This window comes from Porites lutea, chromosome 10 (assembly GCF_958299795.1).
Source record: "Porites lutea chromosome 10, jaPorLute2.1, whole genome shotgun sequence".
NCBI lineage: Eukaryota > Metazoa > Cnidaria > Anthozoa > Scleractinia > Poritidae > Porites > Porites lutea.
The window spans coordinates 24891267-24913607 of NC_133210.1; the positions used below are offsets into that span (position 1 = coordinate 24891267).

The 22341-nt window shown below is 37.9% G+C and overlaps 2 protein-coding genes across 2 annotated transcripts; one reads left to right on the top strand and one right to left on the bottom strand.

Annotated features, from left to right (window-relative positions):
• Window positions 1-69: 69 nt before the first annotated feature.
• Window positions 70-7676, top strand: LOC140950169 (programmed cell death protein 10-like). The gene is made up of 9 exons (XM_073399364.1): window positions 70-216; window positions 1454-1510; window positions 2457-2514; window positions 3408-3467; window positions 3909-3965; window positions 4401-4470; window positions 5483-5576; window positions 6105-6187; window positions 7435-7676. The coding sequence occupies exons 1-9, from the start codon at window positions 139-141 to the stop codon at window positions 7520-7522; spliced, it is 645 nt and encodes a 214-aa protein (XP_073255465.1). The 5' UTR covers window positions 70-138; the 3' UTR covers window positions 7523-7676.
• Window positions 7677-7849: 173 nt separating this feature from the next.
• LOC140949686 (uncharacterized) lies at window positions 7850-11582 on the bottom strand. Its single transcript, XM_073398830.1, has 3 exons — window positions 11379-11582; window positions 9293-9338; window positions 7850-8293 (listed from the first exon to the last, which is right to left on the bottom strand). The coding sequence occupies exons 1-3, from the start codon at window positions 11580-11582 to the stop codon at window positions 8055-8057; spliced, it is 489 nt and encodes a 162-aa protein (XP_073254931.1). The 3' UTR covers window positions 7850-8054.
• Between the last annotated feature and the right edge of the window lie 10759 nt (window positions 11583-22341).

A 22341-nucleotide genomic window follows, 5' to 3' on the forward strand; every position in this document is an offset into this window, starting at 1 on the left:
GGATTGTGGATGTCTCAAACTCTGCTTCCCAGTCTTCATGAGCCCCCGTGAGCCTAAAGGCATTCTGGGTAAACATCGGTTTTCAAATATGGCGGAAGGTCAAGCATTCGAGTTGGTGAGGATTCAACGTTGAAACTTATGGCACTGGGTGGTGACGAGAGTACACCAGTGCCTAATTTGGCACTGGAAACGATCGTAAAGCCAGCGCTGCGTGAGGTATTGTATTAAATATCTCAATTTAAGGCATATTTTTACCCGTTTTCCAGGTGGTGTCCGGCTGAAAATGGTGTATTTAATTTTGGGTGTTGTCGTTTAGAAGACATTAGTTTGATTGATTAGTCCGTCAAGGAAAGATAGCTGTCCGTGCTTGTTTTAAGGAGATGATGAGGGTAACTACTGGATATGATTTTATCATATCAAAGAAATGTGCTTTATAATTTGTTTGAGTGCTGGGCAAATCAGAAATTGAACTTGAATCAGGAGATTAATTGGAATCAGGAAATGAACTTGTAAGCTGAAAATTTGTCATTCTTCACTGTTCTTGCGTGGTGAACTTTTGTATTTAATTTCGTATTTTCTAAATTGTAAAGAACAGTGTGTAAGCACTAGTATATGCCCATGTGAGATGCTGTGCAGTAAGTAATTAAGACAGAATCCATTAGGAAATTGAGTAGTATTAATTTCTAACCCTTCTACCAGAATATTTTCAAGCATATTGCATTCTTTTCTACACTTTTCAAGGGCTATGAATGAAATAAGTTATATGAAATAACTGCAAAGAATAGGTTCTTTTGGCTCAGCCCAAGAAAACAAACTTCAAAACCTTCAAATTTCACAAAATGAAATCTTATGCATGAAGGTTTTACCTGTGTTTTCTCAGTTCCTGTGAAATTTGAAATTTATCTTCTTTAGCTTTCTTAAGAAATTGTCGTTGGTGTTATAACAGATAACTAATTGCATCTATAGCACTTGAAAAGCATAAAAAGAATGTAATATGGCTTAAAATAATTATTCTGGCACAAGGTTTTTGTCCACTAAAAATTAAAATCAGTCAATCTCCTGCTGGATTCCGTCTTAATATTTTTCTTGACTGAATTTTGTTCATAAAAATACAATGAAACCCTTGATCAAGCAGACACCTTTGCTGTTGTCCGTATCATGAAGGTGCTCTCTTAATGGAGGTTATTTTACAGAAAACGTAGGAAGAAACATTCATCGGCATAATACGGGGCATCCACTTAATGCACCAGCACCCAAGCTCACCTGTTGGTGATGAGTTTAACGCTATGGATAATAATGATTAGTGCCATTTTTTGATGTGTTCAAGTATCATGTTATAGAGATTTTCAAATGAGAAAAAGACTAGCTACACTGTATCCCATTTTTTAGATACAGCGAAGGTTGTTAACATAATTTTTGTAATGTCTTTTTTCCCTTTTTCTTTTGCATTTAGCTGGAACCATCCTTTGATGCACAGGCTGTTGAAAAATTACGAGCTGCTTTTACCAAGGTTAGAAATGGTTAATTCAGGGCTGTCAAAAAGTTTTTAAGTACCAGGCTGATAACGAATAGTAGGTGACTTTGAAACTCACACCAAAGGCACAAGTTCTTGAGGGCTGAGGTATCTGGGGACTTTTGAAATTCAGAGCCTGGGAAATGCCATTTCCGGGGTTTTCAAGGGGTATTTTCCACCACAGGCACCATGTTGTTTCGTGAGAATACACTCAAAACTGGGAACAATGCAATCAAAATGTTCAGGCATTCTACAACATCGCACTGTTCAAACGTTTCACACATCTAAAGCTGTTTAAATATACACTAAATGTCATTCAAGTAATGGATGCTTCACAATTTTACTTAATGGTGCTTACATTTTGTCAGCAGTTATGATAGAAGGAGATGAAAGTAGCAGGCTAGGGATGGCTAACTAGCCGGCAGTTTTGGCCTGCTACCCGCCCTTATTGACAGCCCTGGGTCAAATATTAAATTAAACTCTTCACCACTGGCTATTTTTTAAAAAAGTAATTTTAATTTTCAGTGGACAAGAACCTTGTACCAGAATAATAATTCAAACAATATTGCATTATTTTTTACATTTTTCAAGGGCTATAGAAGTAATAAGTTATCTGTAATAACACCAAAGAAAATTTCTCATGGGAGCCCGACAAAACGAATGTCAGATTTCGCAAAATGACATCATACTCATGAAATTTTCAGAATTTTACCTGTGCTTTCCTAATTCTTGTGAAATTTGACATTTATTTTTTTGGGCTCCCATGAGAAATCGTCTTTCTTGTTATTACAGATAATAAATATATTATATCTATAGCCCTTGAAAATGTAAAAAAGAATGCGGTATTGTTTAAATAAATATTATTCTGGTACAAGATTTTTGTTCACTGAAGTTTGAAATTACTCAATTTCCTGATGGATTCTATCTTAATATCTTTGTTCAGGCTGAAAAAGATATACCAGGTGTTACACAACAGATTGTTGGAGAAATTTTGAAATCAGGTAACTTATCATCTTAATCTGTGAAAAATAAATTTTTTCATAATTCCACTGTTTTTACCACAAACCCCTGTCAGCATTAAGCTCATTGTTGTTTACTTTCAATTCATTGAACAAATTATTACCCGAGGTGCTTATACATTAAGAACCCAAGAGTACATGTAAGAACCTGCATTTTCCAAAGTTAGCCTAAACAGGTTCTTATATAAGTGGCAATTAGGACAAATTTATGCTATATAGGTTCTTCAATAGATTCTTATTTTCTGAAGAAAAATAGTATAACTTATTGTAGCTAAGAGTATTTACATGTAGTGGTATTCAGCTTATTCCTTATATAAAATCTGCCTACCATGACATTGCAGTTGGAATGATAAGGCACCTTCATGTATGTCTCCAAATAGGATCCTCAATGTTGACTTATCTTATTTGGCCAAGTGTACAGAATTTTTTTCATAGGTTTTAGAAAGTTAGAACCTGTTTCAAATTTTAGGCTTAACAAGTTTTTGATAATGTATGGAGGGGGCCTAACTGGCAAATTTTAGGGTAACAGGTTCATAAAAACCAGGTTCTTACTCGTGGGATTGTACTGTATTATATTATTCTGGGTCAAGAAGGAGCAGCAATTCAAAGGGTCTTATCAACCATGTATACATGGCATTTAAATGTTCAAAACTTTGCAGTGAAATCTCAAGTATGCCTTGCTATATTGGCAAGTGAAGATTGTCCAGGAAAAAAATGAATTTAGGGCCAATGGAATTATAGTACCATAAAGATGTGCAACTGGCACCATGACCCTTAATTCCATTGGAAACCAATATTTTTTAATTTTATCAGTACATGTATAAACAAGTTCCTCATTCATCAATATTAACTGAAAAAATCTCATTTCTTTTTAGCATCATTGTCAGTAAACATGAATGAAATTCTCCTTCTTAGTGCTTCGAATAATAGTGAAGGTAGGTGGCATGTGCGCATTTGTAATTTACGTGACAGTGAATTTCAAACCTGATAAATATACAAGAATGATGTTCTTTTTCAGTCAGTGACACAGGTTCCAGTCCCACTTCGAGTTTAATCCTCCAGTTGATAATCATGTCACCATGGATTTGCATTGACCAGTAAATGGTCATTCAATGCAGTGAGACCAACCTTATCTTGTGTACATCTCTCTGTTTGTTCAATAGTCTGATAAGAGATGTTTAACATGTGACTTGGAAAAAATGAGAAACTTGGTCTCATCAGATGGTACAAGTAGAAATTTGTTACATATTTTGCAGTCAATGTGGTTCTAAATTTCTCTGTTGACCTCTGTTATTATGTGACCACAGACTCTACAATTTGACCAATACACATTTCATTTTAATATACTCTGATTACTAATTTACTTAATTATGCAGATTATACTTTTGATGTCAAAGAGCCAGAGTTTACTGCATTGTCGAAGAAAGCTAAAGGTAAAGCAGTATAGAATAATTCTTGGTTATTAATTTTTGACAAGTTATTTTACTTCATTGCATACATGTCTTTTTCCAAAAATCCAGAAAGGGAAGCTTTAATATATTTAAGAAGTAATACATGTATTTTGGGGGTAATCCTAGAAATTACACTGCACTTTGTAAATTGAATTAATTTTGTTTTGATCCACACAAGAGACAAAGTTAACAAATAACTTTATAAGTAATTTGTTATATGAAATCTTCAGAGCTAGTGTCTGAAAGAAAAAACACAAAAAAAATCCATAATTACTTTGTTGTAGATTGCATAGAAATCATTGACTTGAGAAGAAAATGAGTATACATGTAATTAACCAAGCAGGTTTAATGCTACAGAAAAGCTGTACTTGCCTTGGTGGAAACGTTAATTCAAAATGGTATTTAACTTTTTTGTAGATCTTAAGGCCATTTTATCCAAGATACCGGCAGAAATTAGTAACAGACAAAAATTTCTACAAACGATAAAGTAAGTAGCCATGTGTACAATATTATTGAAGTGGTGTCTAGAAAATGGTTCCAATTGACTCCTGATGTAACACTAGATTCTAGAATTAGAATTTGAGAAAGGGTGACAGATTTCTCTCCAATAATACCATTAACAATACTGTTCAATGTGCAGGCTAAATTTCACCTGTTCCAGTTTTCTTTTCCCTGGAATTCACTGTGCATATGGCAGCTTTTGCCAAAATGTAGCTTTTGCTTTGAATTTTTTAAGTTTAATAATAATTATTATTCTCAAACAAATGTAAATAGGTCTTGTGAAACTAACTGTTCTGTTATACGTGCTGAGTAATCAAATTTTCGAGAAGCTGATGCACAGTATGTGCCATTCTGTCAACCATGCTTGCATGATACATTACCCAAATTTGCACTTTTAAGTGTTATTTTTATTGTATCTTTCGATGTGTGCTAGTGCCTTCAGGGGTGGGGTTGGGAACACTCCCTCCCCACCCCCTTCCCCACCTGAGAGTTTGCTAGCACGCTAATCCTCTCACAGTGGAGCCTTGTTGTTATTATATGGGAGCTGTGTCATGAGATAATATTATTAAAAATTGAAGTAATGGGAACCACTACCAATCTAAGTGAAAGATAAAAAATATCCACTCAAAACATTTAAAAAGGGCATAAATGACACAGCAAAAACAAAATGAGGAACAGATGGACAGACTCAAAAGAAGATTGAAACAGATGGCAGTTGTGCTATTTGAAAACTTAATAGCCTAACAGTTTACAAAATTTCATTTTTGTTGTTTGTAACTTTTGATATAATACTTGGGAGACATAATTATTTGTTTGACACAAAGCTATGATTTTGTCATTCACAAGTTATTTCTCAAGTTTCATAGCAAATACTGACGTACGTACTTGAACAGAATGAAAGTGAAACATACAACCGTGACGCAAGGCCTTTAAATAAGCCTTATTTAAAGGCCTTATTTCAGGGCTGTCTGTTTAGTAAAGTTTTTCCAATTCTTTAGGGATATTGCAACTGCTATTAAGGACTTACTTGATGCCGTAAACGAGGTGTTTAAGAACTGTCAATCAGTTGGAAAGATGCTTCAGTATAAAGAGGTATGCTAAGTTTTAGGAGTATAAATGCTTACCTTTTCTCACCAATGATGTTGGACACCTCCCACTGTGTTTTTGTTGGAAATTCTTTGTGTTTATTTTAAAATAAAAATTCAAGGCCTTGAAAGTTCTTGAAAATTGCAGTCGGTGCTGGAAAGTCCTTGAATTTCAATGTTAACTTCTTTTTTTTGCACTGAATGGAGTCCTTGAAAAATGGAAAATGTGGCCTTGAATGTCCTTGAAAAGTTCTCAAATTTATTGTTCAAAAAACGGTACGAACGCTGCAAACCGGTCCTGTAGGAGTTGAAGCTTTTTCTTATCCAAAAAAGTTTATTTTGTTCCAACAAATTTACGAAACTTCTGGCCACGTGCTGAGTGAAAACGCTCTGTTGATCGAGACTTTTCGACCGCCTACTGCAGGTCTTCCTCGGTCGCAACGTAGTGAGAAAAACGGTAAACGAGCCCTTAAAACAACACATTAATCGTAGAACTGTATTGTGTTTATTAATCTTTCGTTTTATCTCTCTTTAGGGTCTGGAGAGGAACAAGAAAGAATTTGTAAAATATTCTAAAAATTTTAGTGACACTTTAAAGCAGTACTTCAAGGATCAAAGGTAAGCTATACATTACTACCAAAACCAGTAAAGTAGAGAACTGGAGATGAAGTTACTGATAGGGCTCCCGTTCTGATCCCGTTCCCCTTGCTTGTTAACCGTTATTCGTTTTAGTAACGTTAGTAAAGAGACTTGAACATTTAGTTGTATTTCAGTATGCAAACGAGACCCTCCTTTGTTACTGTGCACCAACTTGCTTTTACTGTGGTAGATAATTTTTTTCTTGAATTTATCATGTTTATCACTCGTGTTTGTGTTTGCAGTGTTTAATTCAAGGGCGCTTTCCACTTTCCAGAGCTGGACGGCCAGACCATTCACGTTGTAATGAGAATTTCACTTTTAATCAAAACTATCCAGCCACATCAGTCAAATCATAAATAGCGTGCACGAAGGAGAAGGCTTTTCTGCGAAAATCCTCGGACAAAGCTTATTGCTTGTCAAAATGACTGGTTCGGTCATTGTCCGGCAATCCAGTTTAGATTTTTGGAAAGCGCCCCTAGTGTATAGTTCATGTTTTTGCGATCGACCTTCCATGTTCGACCACCTCCCATAAGCAACCACTTATCAACAACACCAAAATTTTCCCAGCAAAATCACTGCATTTGTAACCTTTCTCAAACGACCACCTTTCGAAAGCGACCGTAACCACTTTTTTGTTTTACAGTTCCAGAATTTCCATTGTTTTCATACTCTTGTAAGCGACTACTTGAGGCATAGTTTGATCTCTTTGTTCGCTGAATGTAACTCGAGTATGAGATGAACCTTTAGTGACAACATGAAACTGTAGACATATCGCAACTTGAAAATTGCACGCAATGAATTTTCTTCCAAAATGTAGATGTGTTCGGATATCTAGAAAGAGATCCAACCTCTGGTTGGATACTGGTACGCGACTACCTTCCGTAAGCGAGCACTAAATCTTCGAACTTTGAGTGGTCGCTTACGGGAGGTTCGACAGTACTTATTATTTCCATTCGTCACTTACTTAACCCTTTCACTGCCAAAGTGCTTGATGGAGTTCTGTAAGGTGACTCTACCTTTTGAGTCTGTGGACGAAATCCTATGATGTGACCATTCAAATGAAAGCTCTCTGCCTGTACTTTCACATGATGCTATTTGTTTGTCAAAACTTTAGAAAATGAAATTTGGAATTTTGGTCGAAATTTGCCTTTGGCCACATTTTGCAGTAAAAGGGTTAATAAACGTCATTTTTTTACGTAATTCTGATTGTCATTGTTCTTTTTCAGGGCGGAGGCAGTATACATTAGTGCCAATAAACTCATCAACCAGACAAACCACATCTTGTACATGTTTAAGCTTGCGGGAAGCTCGTGAAAATTTCCTAGGGAGCTCTGTACAATACCGTCCACTTTTGTAAAATTTTAATACTAACTTGTTAGGTTAACTACAATAAGGAATCAATCATTTTGTACAATGAGGCTTTTGTAGCTAGGTGAGGGTCTAAATAAAAGCTTTATTTGCTATAAAAGTCAAGTCAAGACTTCTTTCTTTATCTGCGGTGTTAGTAAAAATGTAAAGGGTAGAGTGCACAAGGCGGGGGCAGGGGTACGGGGGGAATAGATACTTAAGCTTTTCCGGGTTGTGCTTTCTAATGGGAGTAAAATAGCTCTGCCGCCAAAATTTTCCATGGAACCACTTAAGTGAACCTACCCATAGGCTAACAGGTGCTCTGTTCGCCAATTCACCATTGCAAACTCCTGAATTTGCAATGAATTTGCAATTTCAAGGGGTTTTCCTTTCAGAAAACCGGACTTGTGAGACGATGATGATGATGACGATGATGATGGGCATGATTGTTGTTTTTATTGTTAGTGACAGCGTAGCTTGTTATGAACACAGTTCATTGTCAGATTTTAAGGAACACGTGAGGGGGATAACCTTTGTCATTAGTGTGCTTATACGCGGTCTTTTTGGAGGGATCCGCACACTCGTAACAGCTGCGTGATTTTTCCCACCACTCCACACCAAGGCATCCGTCTTTACATTTCTCTTTACACTGTTCCGCCGTGATTTTCTCGCCACCAAAGGAAGCTCGTCCAGAAAGAGTGCACCACTGAGGTGTAAAATCAAGCCATGCAAGGGAAGCTGTCAAAGAAAGTTTAAGGGAATAACTTAAACCGGAACAGACCCTTCCACAGTTTTTTAAACTTTTCAGATGGACCAGTTACGGAAAATCGGTCGGCACGACTGGAAAGAGCGCCTTAAAATTAATAAACTTGCCAAGTTTGAAAGTCACACGTCTTAAGCGAGCGAAAATTTACAGTCGTTTGTATGGAGGTGGGGGGGGAGGGCAAGTTTGGGTCCCCCACCATATAAACATCTGCAAAATTTAGCGACTTTAAGGAACTATATCTTCTTTAGTTTTCAACAAATCACTTTCAAATTTTGCAATTTTACTAGTTTTAGGGCGCTCCAGTTGTGTCAACGGATTTTCCCTTACTTGTCCATGTAAAAAGTTGAAAAATACCGTGGGAGAGTCTATTCATTTGATTACATAAATTTACGCCGTGGCTACTTTCTATCACAGTCTTACAATGTTTGGCGCCAACCGTACATTCTGCCAACAGAGCTTTTGCTTCGCTTACTCGATTTTGACGTACTTGAAAATAACTCTGCTTGAATCGAGTTAGATCTTTGTTGAGCATGCGCTGCATGTTGCTAGGAAACATTTTCGAACCCAGGCCTTATACTCGTGCGCCGGGTAAAAGGAGCTCATATTATGACTATCGGTATATTATTAAACGGATGCTCGTACTAGAAACACTAGTTTGACGGGAGGGAACAACATTGACTAGTCCAGAAGTTTGGATTGTGGCGACTTCAAGGCTTGACGCGTTTCAGGCAGAACCTCCGTTTCTTCTCCTTGATCAAGACGAAAGAATGAGGCTCTGATCGCAGGGTGTCAATCACACTGATATTGCATTTGATATGATTGCACATCAGTCACGAATAATTTCTATGCATTATTTGTGACCGTTGTCAAACAAATTTAATCCCAGCAAAACAAGCAGCGTCTGAAGAAGAAGCAATCTTGCTTTGGTCTTTTCTTTGGTACGAATTGATGTGTTCTATAAAGAAACTTACCCACGGGATCTGGTGTGTCTTGTAACTGTGGGGCGTCAAGCTGAATCTAAAATAAAGAAAATCCCTTAATGCTAATTGAAATATTTCCTCGCGAAGCAGACGCTTTTAAAGTTTGTCGCGCGCACAGCGCGTGGATAGTAGAGCCCTGCTCCGGTGGTTCATGTATATTTCTATATATATTTTGGTGTCCGCAATGAAGTCATCAAGCGACAAACTTGTTCTGTTGTTTACGGCCGTTGGGGCGATCAAGATATGCTTTTGGCGGGAAATTTCGAGGAGAGAAGTATTTTGTCAGTGAGTCTCACTTTGCATACGAGTTTGCTTGCAGGTCGACATGTTTGATAGTTCCTCTGTCCAATATGCAGTAATTTAAAATTGAGAAAGACAAGAGAAATTGTGAAGTTGTAATTTAGGGACAAAGACGTTTTAATCGCATAACGGAAAACCTCTCCCATCAGGCTTCCTCCATTAATTAGAATTGGTTTGGTAACTTTGGTAGAAAAGTCACATAAAAGCGCTGAGTACGCAAAAAAAGCCTCCCAAATACTGAAGTAATCCTTTACAATTACTATTAACTAAAATATTATTTCTACAGTCAATTCTTTGCGGGTATTTACTTCAAGAAACAAAAAATGGACAACGCTTTAAATGAAGCAAGTTAAAACTGGCAAATGCAGGAACTGGCAACCGAGACAGACCATTCACCATAAAAACACTTAATGACTGTTCCTGAGGGAGACAGTTAACTTTGTTTCACGAGAATCTCAATGTTGACATTGGGATTAGAAGGAAACAAAATTAACTGTTTCCCGAGAGACCAGTCTTTTAGTTATTTGCTATATTAAAGCTGGAGATTTTGAAGCTGGAAATTCATTAAACCTCACTGTAACGGCGGTCGGAGATCAACATTCGCAGGTATTAAACAGTGCACTGTTACCCTGTGACGTCATAGATTTTGCAATGTTGCCCGTTCAGAGATTTTGGCGGGAAACAGTTTCGATGTTACATGTCATGTGACCTCAAAGTAACCAATGAGAGCACGCTCCGTTGGGAAAAATTTCCAGCTACATAACAATTCTATATAGACCATAATGCAACTCGTTTAATTACCCTCCACCACCCCTCCCCCTCCCCCCAAAAAATTTCTCAATATTGAAGCGAAATGTGTCGGCGCTCTCCTGGGAAAAGAGTATTGCTGGACTCTTTGACAACTCGTGAAATCAGTTTAACTCGAAGTTGTCGTAATCTCAGTGCTCTAATAAAATGAGAAATTTCGCCGGTCTATTGAAACCGCTCGTTTGTACAATAAAGCAGGGACGCCTGACGCCAAGTGTTATTTTTGTTGAATAATAAAAGACTAATAAAAGAATAAATATCAAACCAGAAATTGCCCTCTTCAAACTGTAAATTATAAATGATCCTGAGAGAATATTCAGCGTGTTAAGGATTTCCCTGCTGTACTGTTAGCTCTATACATGAGAGGAAGGGCGATTCTTTTTTAATTTCCATTTCGCTGACACCGCTTTAGCAGAAATCTCTCTTTAGTCGTTTTCGTCGACAAAACGAATAGCAATATCGCTCTCCGAGTCTTCCGCCATTTTGTTCTGCGTCAATTCGTGAAGGACGCGTGCCTCTGAGCGTGGGTCATCCACGCGGAACACATTCGCGCTATGTGATTGGCTGTTTTCTAATACCCCTTGGGATATGTGTGTCTTAAAAATAACTCGAGACGTATTACCTATGGAACAGGGTGTGTATAGGGGATGCCTTCTCTGTCCCCTTTATCCTCTCTTGCCTAAGTAATCTCAGAAATGCCATCGATCGAGAGACGATTAAACTAAGGACGACCGGGACGATTGAGGCGTTCGCTAGAACTCACGGGGGTGTATACATGTATGGGCTGGTCGTGCACAACGTATTACAGATCGATCGCTCTACGACATTGAAATCATTTGAGACGATCTATCCGAACAATTGCAAATCAGCCCATATACAGGCGAAAAATTTTGTCTGAAATGTGCATACATTAATTATTGATTTTAGCTTTTCTACGATGACAACACGGGTGCAAGGCAAATATTCTTACCTTTTTGATCAAGAAACATCCTTTTAAAAATACAATGGCGGCCTGGCTGTTAAAGACATCTTCCGTTTGCTCCCCAAAGAGTTCGCATTTTTTTTCCGCTTTAATGTAATTTGCCGTGTAACAATTCATTTCTTTGGTGCAGGCCATAGCACATGACATGGCATCTTGCGTGTAAATAGTGGAATTCAATTGAGAACCTACCATGTCGAGATTTTCTTCAACGGAAAAGTAAAAGCTCACATTGGCAGCCTGAATTATTTCAAACAGCAACAGTAAGGTAAAAGACGAATGGACATTTGCTAACGGCTCGTAAGAATGCATTTGTTGTGGACAAAATAGGTGAAACTCGAAGATTTCTGAGATAGAGGTTTCTTTTATTAAAACATCTATCACTTAGGTAGCAAAAACTCAGTAGTTCTACATTTAATGAATCTAACAATGAAAACAGTCATCAATTAAACAACTGTATTCATAACTGTGTACTTAATTCTGACAGGCAATGGATTGCTGAAAGCAGGATAAGGACATGAATAAATAGGGTTAAAATATGCCTGACCAGTTTGACGCCGAGTTAATGGGTATATACAGCACTGCGGAGACAAAAACGAAAACAACAGAAAAAAAAACTAAAAATTAAAAAGCGCTGAAGTAGCGAGCTTATGCACTTTGCGTTGGACAGTGTCATTAAACATCGTCGGTTCAAAATGTGTAATCAAGTTCTTCTATTTCTTAAAAGGTAGATCTTTTAAATGCTCTGAATGAGTTTTTACTTACCTAATGGGCCATTGTGTAAACATATACCAATATTTTTTCTTTGTGCAACGGTCATGAAACACGGCTTACTTTATATGTACGTACATATTTATTAGTAAAGCTACATTAACTTATATTTTTAAAGTTTTCCGGTTTCTTTGTGTTAAAAAAATGGTTTAATTCTTATATGTCATGTTTAATTCTTATATGTCCGTAAGACATGTTATTCAAAACCAGAAGTTCAAGGAAAATTATTGTGCTTCCAGTTGTTTGCGACCTAATTGTCACTTTTTATAGTTAAAACCCGGAAAAACAATAACGAAATTAGATAGGTTTTTCTGAAGACTATTTCCAGAAATTTCAAACAGACATGCGCTATGGGACCTACCACTTTCAATCCTTTTTACATTATTGACTATTATAAATGAAATGCAATAGAACTGAACTGAAATGCCGCAGAAAAAACAACTCCCTTCAATCCTCCGGTGAATTAAGGAATGGGGCACTGCAAATTTGGTGGGTGGTGGTCTCTTTTAGTAGGGATTTTACCTTTCGCATAAAAATTTTAATTTAATATCCTTCTTCCTATAAGTATTCATTTTTCATTATTACCAATGCGTTATCTTTGGCACGTGACCTGCCACACCCGTTTTTGACTTTTTATTTGAATCCAAAACTTTTAAAATAACCCTTGCAATTCAATTTGTTTGTTGTCAATGACTATTGTCACAGAGTTTTTGGAATTAATCGGAGTTTTCTTAAATTACATCAACATTTTGTAAACTATAACCAAGAGAGTATAAAGGGGACAGATATAGCCTGTGAACAGGCCTTTAATCGAGCGTTTTTTTCCCCAAACAGAGAGCCTGTTCACAGGCTAGGACAGAGAAGGCATCCCCCATACACACCCTATTCCATAGGTAATTCGTCTCGAGTTATTTTTAAGACCACAGATCCAAAGGGGGATTAGACAACAGCCAATCACATAGCGGGAATGTGTTCCGCGTGGATGATCCACGCTCAGAGCCACGCGTCCTTCACGAATTGACGTAGAACAAAATGGCGGAAGACGCGGAGAGCGATATTGCTATTCGTCATTCGTTTTGTCGACGAAAACGACTAAAGAGAGATTTCAGCTAAAGCTGTGTCAGCGAAACGGAAAGTAAAAAAGAATCGCCCTTCCTCTCTTGTATAGAGCTAACTGTACAGCAGGGAAATCCTTAACACGCTGAATATTCTCTCAGGATCATTCATAATTTACAGTTTATTTATTTATTCTTTTATTAGTCTTTTATTACTCAACAAAAATAACACTTGGCGTCCTACTTGCTTTATTGTACAACGATCGGTTTCAATAGACCGGCGAAATTTCTCGTTTTATTAAAGCAGTGAGGTTACGACAACTTCGAGTTAAACTGACTTCTCGGGTTGCCAAAGAGCCTAACGATTTCCTTTTCCCAGGTGAGCGCCGAATCATTTCGCGTCAATATTCAGGAATGCTCTCGATCTCTTTACGCTTTCATTGCCTTTCGCCCGACATGTTTTGCACGGCGTTTAGTCATGCGAAACATCCACGCAGCGCGCGAGGTAACTTTATCCCGATTCTAAAAATAACTCGAGACGAATTACCTATGGAATAGGGTGTGTATAGGGGATGCCTTTTCTGTCCCCTTTATCCTCTCTTGCTATAACATATAACGTTTCTTGCTAAGAGGGAGACTGGGACGAGAGAAAAATATTAAATAATTACGAAGGAGCAGATCATTTCACAATGCAAAGCCCGATTCATTTAGCTTGTTTGACTGTAAATGAAATATTATTGAAGTAAAAACGATGGGTTCACATTCACTAAAGTGGTGTAATCTGCAAAGTCCAAATTTTGCATAATTATGGGCGTGACTGGTTACGTGATCTTAAGAAAGTAGTGTTTAAAGTCCAAAGTGGTTCTGGTCTTAATCAAAGCTTTCTAAGGTTAAAATTAAAGAAGATACTGAAAAAAAAAAACAAAATCAAATCATAAAACTCCGCATGTAACGAAAACCCATGCCTTAATTCACCTGAGTCATCTGTATTTACCGGTATTCATGCTATTGATTTTTATTACCACTGTCGCGTCGTTAATCTCTCGAAATTGAACTACAATTAATCGTTCACACCTTACAGGTTGAATTCGTTGTAGTAGTTTTGATTATATTCACGTTCGGAGTAGCTCCGTCACTCCAAATAAAGCCAATTTTCTCGGAGAAAACAAAACGATGATGATAATGATAACAAGGATGACTGATTTAATTATAAATCTGATTAAGACGATGGTGTCCGTAACGGTATTGACGGTGGTGATGATGATGATGATCATTTCTAATGCTGCTGCTGACGATGATGATGATGCTGATAACTAAGTAGAAACTCAGGAGCGTAAAATGCTTCTGAAATTAAATAATAAATAAATAAATTGCTGAAAAAAAAACTTTACATATTTTGTAGTTTAAAATGAGAGTGCAAACCAGCTTAATGTCTATTTTTCGGAAATTAATAAATCGTGATGGAGAACAAATTAAGTAGATTCGCTCACTCGAAGATCTTTGACATCATGATGAAAGCTTGTCACAGGGAAAACTTAACTTGTCTGAGCAAATGAGGCTGAAATGAGCCTTTTTATTCCTAGTTATTAGTCAAAGAAAAAACTTTCATTTTGTAAAATCCTAAGAAATAAGTAGCGCCATGCAAAAGTTCTGCCAATGAGGTTTCGCCCCGTGCAAGGTCATTCAAGACAGTCCTGGATTCTGGATTCTACACTGTGGATTCCGGATTACTTGTCAGTGGAACTTGGATTCCATATTCCACTCGTTAGCAGGATTCTGAATTCCTTGAACTTAATTCCGGATTCCAAAGCCCAGGGTTCTGGATTCCACGAGCTAAAATTTCCTACCATCCAGAATCATGGAGAGACGCTGAGAATTCATTTGAATGGTAACACCATAGGATTTCCTCAACGTTGTATTTTTAAGTTTTATAGTGTGGCGAATTATCTATCGATCGATAACATCTTTCATGGAGAGGAAGATCTTTTTCAATTGTCGCTCTTAAGGAACACGTGAGGGGGATAACCGGCGTCATTAGTGTTCGTATACGCGGTCTTTTTGGAGGGATCCGTACACTCATAACAGTTGCGTGATTTTTCCCACCACTCCACACCAAGGCATCGGTTTTTACATTTCTCTTTACACTGTTCCGCCGTGATTTTCTCGTCACCAAAGGAAGCTCGTCCAGACCAAGTGCACCACTGAGGTGTAAAATCAAGCCATTTTGAAAAAGCTAGAAAAATGGAAGGCAACAAAACACATTAGCTTGACGCTTCTATACGCATGCCGTGTAAACCGACTGTTTTTACAAACGGTATCTAGTTTGACTAGTGTTTGACCCTTTTAGAGCTAATAATTTTGAAATGAAAGTTCTTTTCATACACGGTTGTAAATTTTGTTACCGTCTGATTCCCATTTGAGAAGTTGATTAATAGTTTACATATGAAGCAGTATGAATACCATAAATGACCTTATAAACGCCCACTTCCATATAAATGACCTCTTACCTAATAAACGCCCCCTCTATACACTGTAAAAATTGGATTATTCACCCCTCTCTAATAAACGCCCGCTGTCTAATAGACGCCCTTTAGTTTGATTGTTTATTTTGCTCGTGAGTTTGTTTTTTTTTTTCAGGAATAAACTCCCTTAAGCTTTGGATCCCTTTTGGCCGGGTGAGAACAAGGGAAAAAACGAACAGCTACTATATGCTATTTACGAACTTTTCGAAATTTACTTATAATAATTGACCGTCCTCAAAGAACAGTATAAAAACTTTTGCTTAGCTAGGAAATATATAAAAATAGCATTTTAATTTTTATCACTTTTATTTTCATCAAAGAAAATGCAACTTACTTGAGGTCTTTAAGAAATGGCCTTGCTGTAAAGAGAGAGAAAGAAAAGATACCATAACAAATAAAATGAAAACAGCGCATGCTCGGTCAAGATGAAATGGACGGTGTTTAAGTTAGGAGCTGTGCCTTTTAATGAGGGCATCAATCGCAATACAGTAAAACGCCTTGTTTTTTGTATTTTAGCAAGAATCATTTTCTGGTCAATTAAAAACGGGGAATTCAATTACTTCTGAAAGTGGTTTGGTAAAGCGTAAGTGCGTAACTGTACCCTACGGTTGTGTTCTTGTATTGCGGCACCACAAAATGAAATATAACTGCTGTCAAGTTTCTTTTTCTGTTTTTTTAAAACTGAATTTATACAGTCTGGTTTTTCGTCGATGCGAGGTAAGTGTCGCAGATATGGTGTACGCGGTCTTTTTGGAGGGATCAGTACACTCATAACAGCTGCTTGATTTTTCCCACCACTCCATACCAAGGCATCCGTCTTTACATTTCTCTTTACAATGTTCCGCCGTGATTTTCTCGCCACCAAAGGAAGCTCGTCCAGAAAGAGTGCACCACTGAGGTGTAAAATCAAGCCATGCAAGGGAAGCTGTCAAAGTTTAAGGAGATAACTTAAGCCGGAACAGACCCTTCCACGGTTTTTTAACCTTTTTAGATGGACCAGTTACGGAAAATCGGTCGGCACGACTGGAAAGATGGCCTTAAAATTAATAAACTTGCCAAGTTTGAAAGTCACACGTCTTAAACGAGCTAAAATTTACAGTCGTTTGTGTGGGGGTGGGGGGGGGGGGGCAAGTTTGGGTCTCCCACCATATAAACATCTGCAAAATTTAGCGACTTTGAGGAACTATATCTTCGTTAGTTTTCAACAAATCACTTTCAAATTTTGCAGTTTTACTAATTTTAGGACGCTCCAGTGGTGTCAACAGATTTTCCCTAACTTGTGCATGTAAAAAGTTGAAAAATACCGTTGGAGAGTCTATTCATTTGATTACATAAATTTACGCCGTGGCTACTATCTATCAGAGTCTTACAATGTTTGGCGCCAACCGTACATTCTGCCAACAGAGCTTTTGTTTCCCTTACTCGATTTTGACGTACTTAAAAATAACTCCGCTTAAATCGAGTTAGATCTTTGTTGAGCATGTGCTGCATGTTGCTAAGATACATTTTCGAACCCAGGCCTTTTTCTCGTGTGTCTAGTAAAAGGGGCTCATATTATGACTATCGGTATATTATTAAACGGATGCTCGTACTAGAAAAACTAGTTTGACGGGAGGGAACAAGATTGACTAGTCCAGAAGTTTGAATTGTGGCGACTTCAAGGCTTGACGCGTTTCAGGCAGAACCTCCGTTTCTTCTCCTTGATCAAGACGAAAGAATGAGGCTCTGATCGCAGGGTGTCAATCATACTGATAGTGCATGTGATATGATTGCCTAATCAGTCACGAATAATTTCTATGCATTTTTTGTGACCGTTGTCAAACAAATTTAATCCCAGCAAAACAAGCAGAGTCTGAAGACGAAGCAATCTTGCTTTGGTCTTTTCTTTGGTACGAATTGATGTGTTCTGTAAAGAAACTTACCCCCGGGATCTTGTGTGTCTTGTAACTGTGGTGCGTCAAGCTGGACCTAAAATAACGAAAAGCCCATAGTGCTAATTGAAATATTTTCTCGCGAAGCAGACGTTTTTAAAGTTTGGCGCGCGCACAGCGCGTGGATAGTAGAGCCCTGCTCCGGTGGTTCATGTATATTTCTATATATTTTTTGGTGTCCGCAATGAAGTCATCAAGCGACAAACTTGTTCTGTTGTTTACGGCCTTTGGGGTGATCAAGACATGCTTTTGGCGGGAAATTTCGAGGAGAGAAGTATTTTGTCAGTGAGTCTCACTTTGCATACGAGTTTGCTTGCAGGTCGACATGTTTGATAGTTCCTCTGTCCAATATGCAGTAATTTAAAATTGAGAAAGACAAGAGAAATTGTGAAGTTGTAATTAAGGGACAAAGACGTTTTAATCGCATAACGGAAAACCTCTCCCATCAGGCTTCCTCCATTAATTAGAATTGGTTTGGTAACTTTGGTAGAAAAGTCACATAAAAGCGCTGAGTACGCAAAAAAAGCCTCCCAAATACTGAAGTAATCCTTTACAATTACTATTAACTAAAATATTATTTCTAAAGTCAATTCTTTGCGGGTATTTACTTCAAGAAACAAAAAATGGACAACGCTTTAAATGAAGCAAGTTAAAACTGGCAAATGCAGGAACTGGCAACCGAGACAGACCATTCACCATAAAAACACTTAATGACTGTTCCTGAGGGAGACAGTTAACTTTGTTTCACGAGAATCTCAATGTTGACATTGGGATTAGAAGGAAACAAAATTAACTGTTTCCCGAGAGACCAGTCTTTTAGTTATTTGCTATATTAAAGCTGGAGATTTTGAAGCTGGAAATTCATTAAACCTCAACGGCGGTCGGAGATCAACATTCGCAGCCCCAGTGTACTGTTACCCTGTGACGTCATAGATTTTTGCAATGTTGCCCGTTCAGAGATTTTGGCGGGAAACAGTTTCGATGTTACATGTCATGTGACCTCGAAGTAACCAATGAGAGCACGCTCCGTTGGGAAAAATTTCCAGCTACGTAACAATTCTATATAGACCATAATACTACTCGTTTAATTACCCTCCCCCACCCCTCCCCCTCCCAAAAAAATTGCATAATCATTGTTTCCAATTTCTCCTGGGTATTACAGTCGTCCTAAGAGAAATCGAAGACAATGGTTATGCAAAATTTTCGGACAAGGTGCATTGCGATCTATGTGAAAACGGTGAAACCCGAATGAGCATTATTAACGTCTTCCGTTAGGTGCTTCGTTCAGACGTTAAATGCGTCTACTATAAAGACGGGACGCTGTAAACTAGGACGGATGCACAACTCGTCCAGAGAAGAAGGAAAAAGTCAGTGTTGTGTATTTTTCAGAACACTACCTCTTTTCAAAGTTATCGTCTACTTTTATTCGTCTCCATTTTACACCAGTCGACTTTAAATACGTTAAATAAGTCTAGACGACATTAACGTCTCTAGTATGAAAATGATTATTCATTCAAACAGTCAAGATATTAAAAACACAACCAATCTAGGTTGTAACTTTTGGAGGAATTTGGCAAGCGCCCGTCTATTTTTCCATAAACCCCACCCCACCTCCTTGAGTCAGCTGTCAATGAAACTCCGAAAAACATGATCTCTTCATTGTTATTGAGCATTCTTCTCCGAAGAAAAGGTGTACCTTTCAATTGTCGCCGGATGGCAACCTAAGGCCTGTCGCGATTGTGCTCGTAAAATCCTGGAAAATTGCTAAGTGAAATGCCAAAAAATTCTAAATAATTGCCAAAAATCCAAAAAGGTGCTACCTAAATTTCAAAAGTTGCTACGTACATTTCTTTAATTAAAAGCTTTATTTTCCGTTCTGACACAATGATGGTTTACATCGGTCAAGAAAAATAGCTTGAAAATTACCTCTAAACATCAGAGTTGCTGGCAAATATGGGCGAAACCACAAGTAGCCCAAAGCCCACTATGAGATTCCTGAATCTTAGGTAATTAATTAATTATTCATACAAAAACAATTATAAATTCTAGGGCGTTGTATGAGATCTATTCCTTTTTTATAATTTATCGAAATGTGCATCAAATTTTTCCTTTTAACAGTTTAAGCTTACCTTTCGGTTAATAAACACACAGGAAATTCGAATAACTTGAAGTTTTCTGTGAAATCGTTGAATTTTTTGAGATTTGATATGTGTGCTAAACCTAATTTTGCTCAAAAAGGCAAAAGTTGCTCGAGGTTGCTAGAACCGAACAAGTTGCTCCCGACGGCAAAAGTGACTCAAAAGTTCCCGAGCGCAATCAGGACAGGTCTAATGGCAACTCCCTTCACAAACCTTGGTTCCATTTCATCATTCGAATCATATTAATCACCTAAGCAAGAGAGGATAAAGGGGACAGAGAAGGCATCCCCCATACACACCCTATTCCATAGGTAATTCGTCTCGAGTTATTTTTAGAATCGGAATAAAGTTACCTCGCGCGCTGCGTGGATGTTTTGTGGAGGTTTCGCATGACTAATATAAACGCCGTGCAAAACATGTCGGGCGAAAGGCAATGAAAACGTAAAGAGATCGAGAGCATTTCTCAATATTGAAGCGAAGTGAGTCGGCGCTCACCTGGGAAAAGAGTACTGCTGGACTCTTTGACAACCCGTGAAATCAGTTTAACTCGAAGTTGTCGTAATCTCAGTGCTTTAATAAAATAAGAAATTTCGCCGGTCTATTGAAACCGCTCGTTTGTACAATAAAGCAAGTAGGACGCCAAGTGTTATTTTTGTTGAATGATAAAAGACTAATAAAAGAATAAATATCAAACGAGAAACTGCTCTCTTCAGACTGTAAATTATAAATGATCCTGAGAGAATATTCAGCGTGTTAAGAGAGGAAGGGCGATTCTTTTTTAATTTCCATTTCGCTGACACCGCTTTAGCAGAAATTTCTCTTTAGTCGTTTTCTTCGACAAAACAAATAGCAATATCGCTCTCCGAGTCTTCCGCCATTTTGTTCTGCGTCAATTCGTGAAGGACGCGTGCCTCTGAGCGTGGGTCATCCACGCGGAACACATTCGCGCTATGTGATTGGCTGTTGTCTAATCCCCCTTGGGATCTGTGTGTCTTAAAAATAACTCGAGACGAATTACCTATGGAACAGGGTGTGTATGGGGGATGCCTTTTCTGTCCTAGACTGCGAGCGGTCCCTCTTCAGTCAGTCAAGTCTAAGCCTGGCAGGACGGGGGAGAGCGGCTTCGCTCGCTTCGCTCGATTTTCTCGCTCGCGCTTTCCTCGCTCTCGCGTGACCATCCTAAGGGACTGCTCGCAGTCTATTTCTGTCCCCTTTATCCTCTCTTGCCTAAGTAATCTCAGAAATGCCATCGATCGAGAGACGATTAAACTAAGGACGATCCGGTCGATTGAGGCGTTCGCTAGAACTCACGGGGGTGTATACATGTATGGGCTGGTCGTGCGCAACATATTACAAATCGATCGCTCTAAGACGTACAGTGAAATCATTTGAGACAATCTATCCGAACAATTGCAAATCAGCCCATATACAGACGAAAACTTTTGTTTGAAATGTGCATACATTAATTATTGATTTTAGCTTTTCTACGATGACAACACGGGTGCAAAGCAAATATTCTTACCTTTTTGATCAAGTAACATCCTTTTAAAAATACAATGGCGGCCTGGCTGTTTAAGACATCTTCCGTTTGCTCCCCAAAGAGTTCGCATTTTTTTTCCGCTTCAATGTAATTTGCCGTGTAACAATTCATTTCTTTGGCGCAGGCCATAGCACATGACATGACATCTTGCGTGTAAATAGTGGAATTCAATTGAGAACCTTCGATGGCGAGATTTTCTTCAACGGAAAAGTAAAAGCTCACATCGGCAGCCTGAATTATTTCAAACAGCAACAGTAAGGTAAAAGACGAATGGACATTTGCTAACGGCTCGTAAGAATGCATTTGTTGTGGACAAAATAGGTCAAACTGGAAGATTTCCGGGATAGAGGTTTCTTTTTAAAACATGGATCACCTAGGTGGCAAAAACTCAGTAGTTCTACATTTAATGAATCTAACAATGAAAACAGTCATCAATTAAACAACTGTATTCATAACTGTGTACTTAATTCTGACAGGCAATTTATTGCTGAAAGCAGGATAAGAAAATGAATAAATAGGGTTAAAATATGCCTGACCAGTCTGCGCCGAGTTAATGAGTATACAGCACTGCGGTGACAAAAACGAAAACAACAGAAAAAAAGCTCAAAATTAAAAAGCGCTGAAGTAGCGAGCTTATACACTTTGCGTTGGACAGTGTCATTAAACATCGTCGGTTCAAAATCGTGTAATCAAGTTCTTCTATTTCTTAAAAGGTAGATCTTTTAAATGCTATGAATGAGTTTTTACTTAGTACCTAATGGTCCATTGTGTAAAGATATATCAATATTTTTTCTTTTTGCAACGGTCATGAAACACGGCTTACTTTGTATGTACGTACAAATTTATTAGTAAAGTTACATTTACTTATATTTTTGCAGTTTTTCAGTTTCTTTGTGTAAAGAAAAAAGGTTTAATTCTTATATGCCAAATTCGTCCGTAAGACATGCTATTCAAAACCAGAAGTTCAAGGAAAATTATTGTGCTTCCAGCTGTTTGT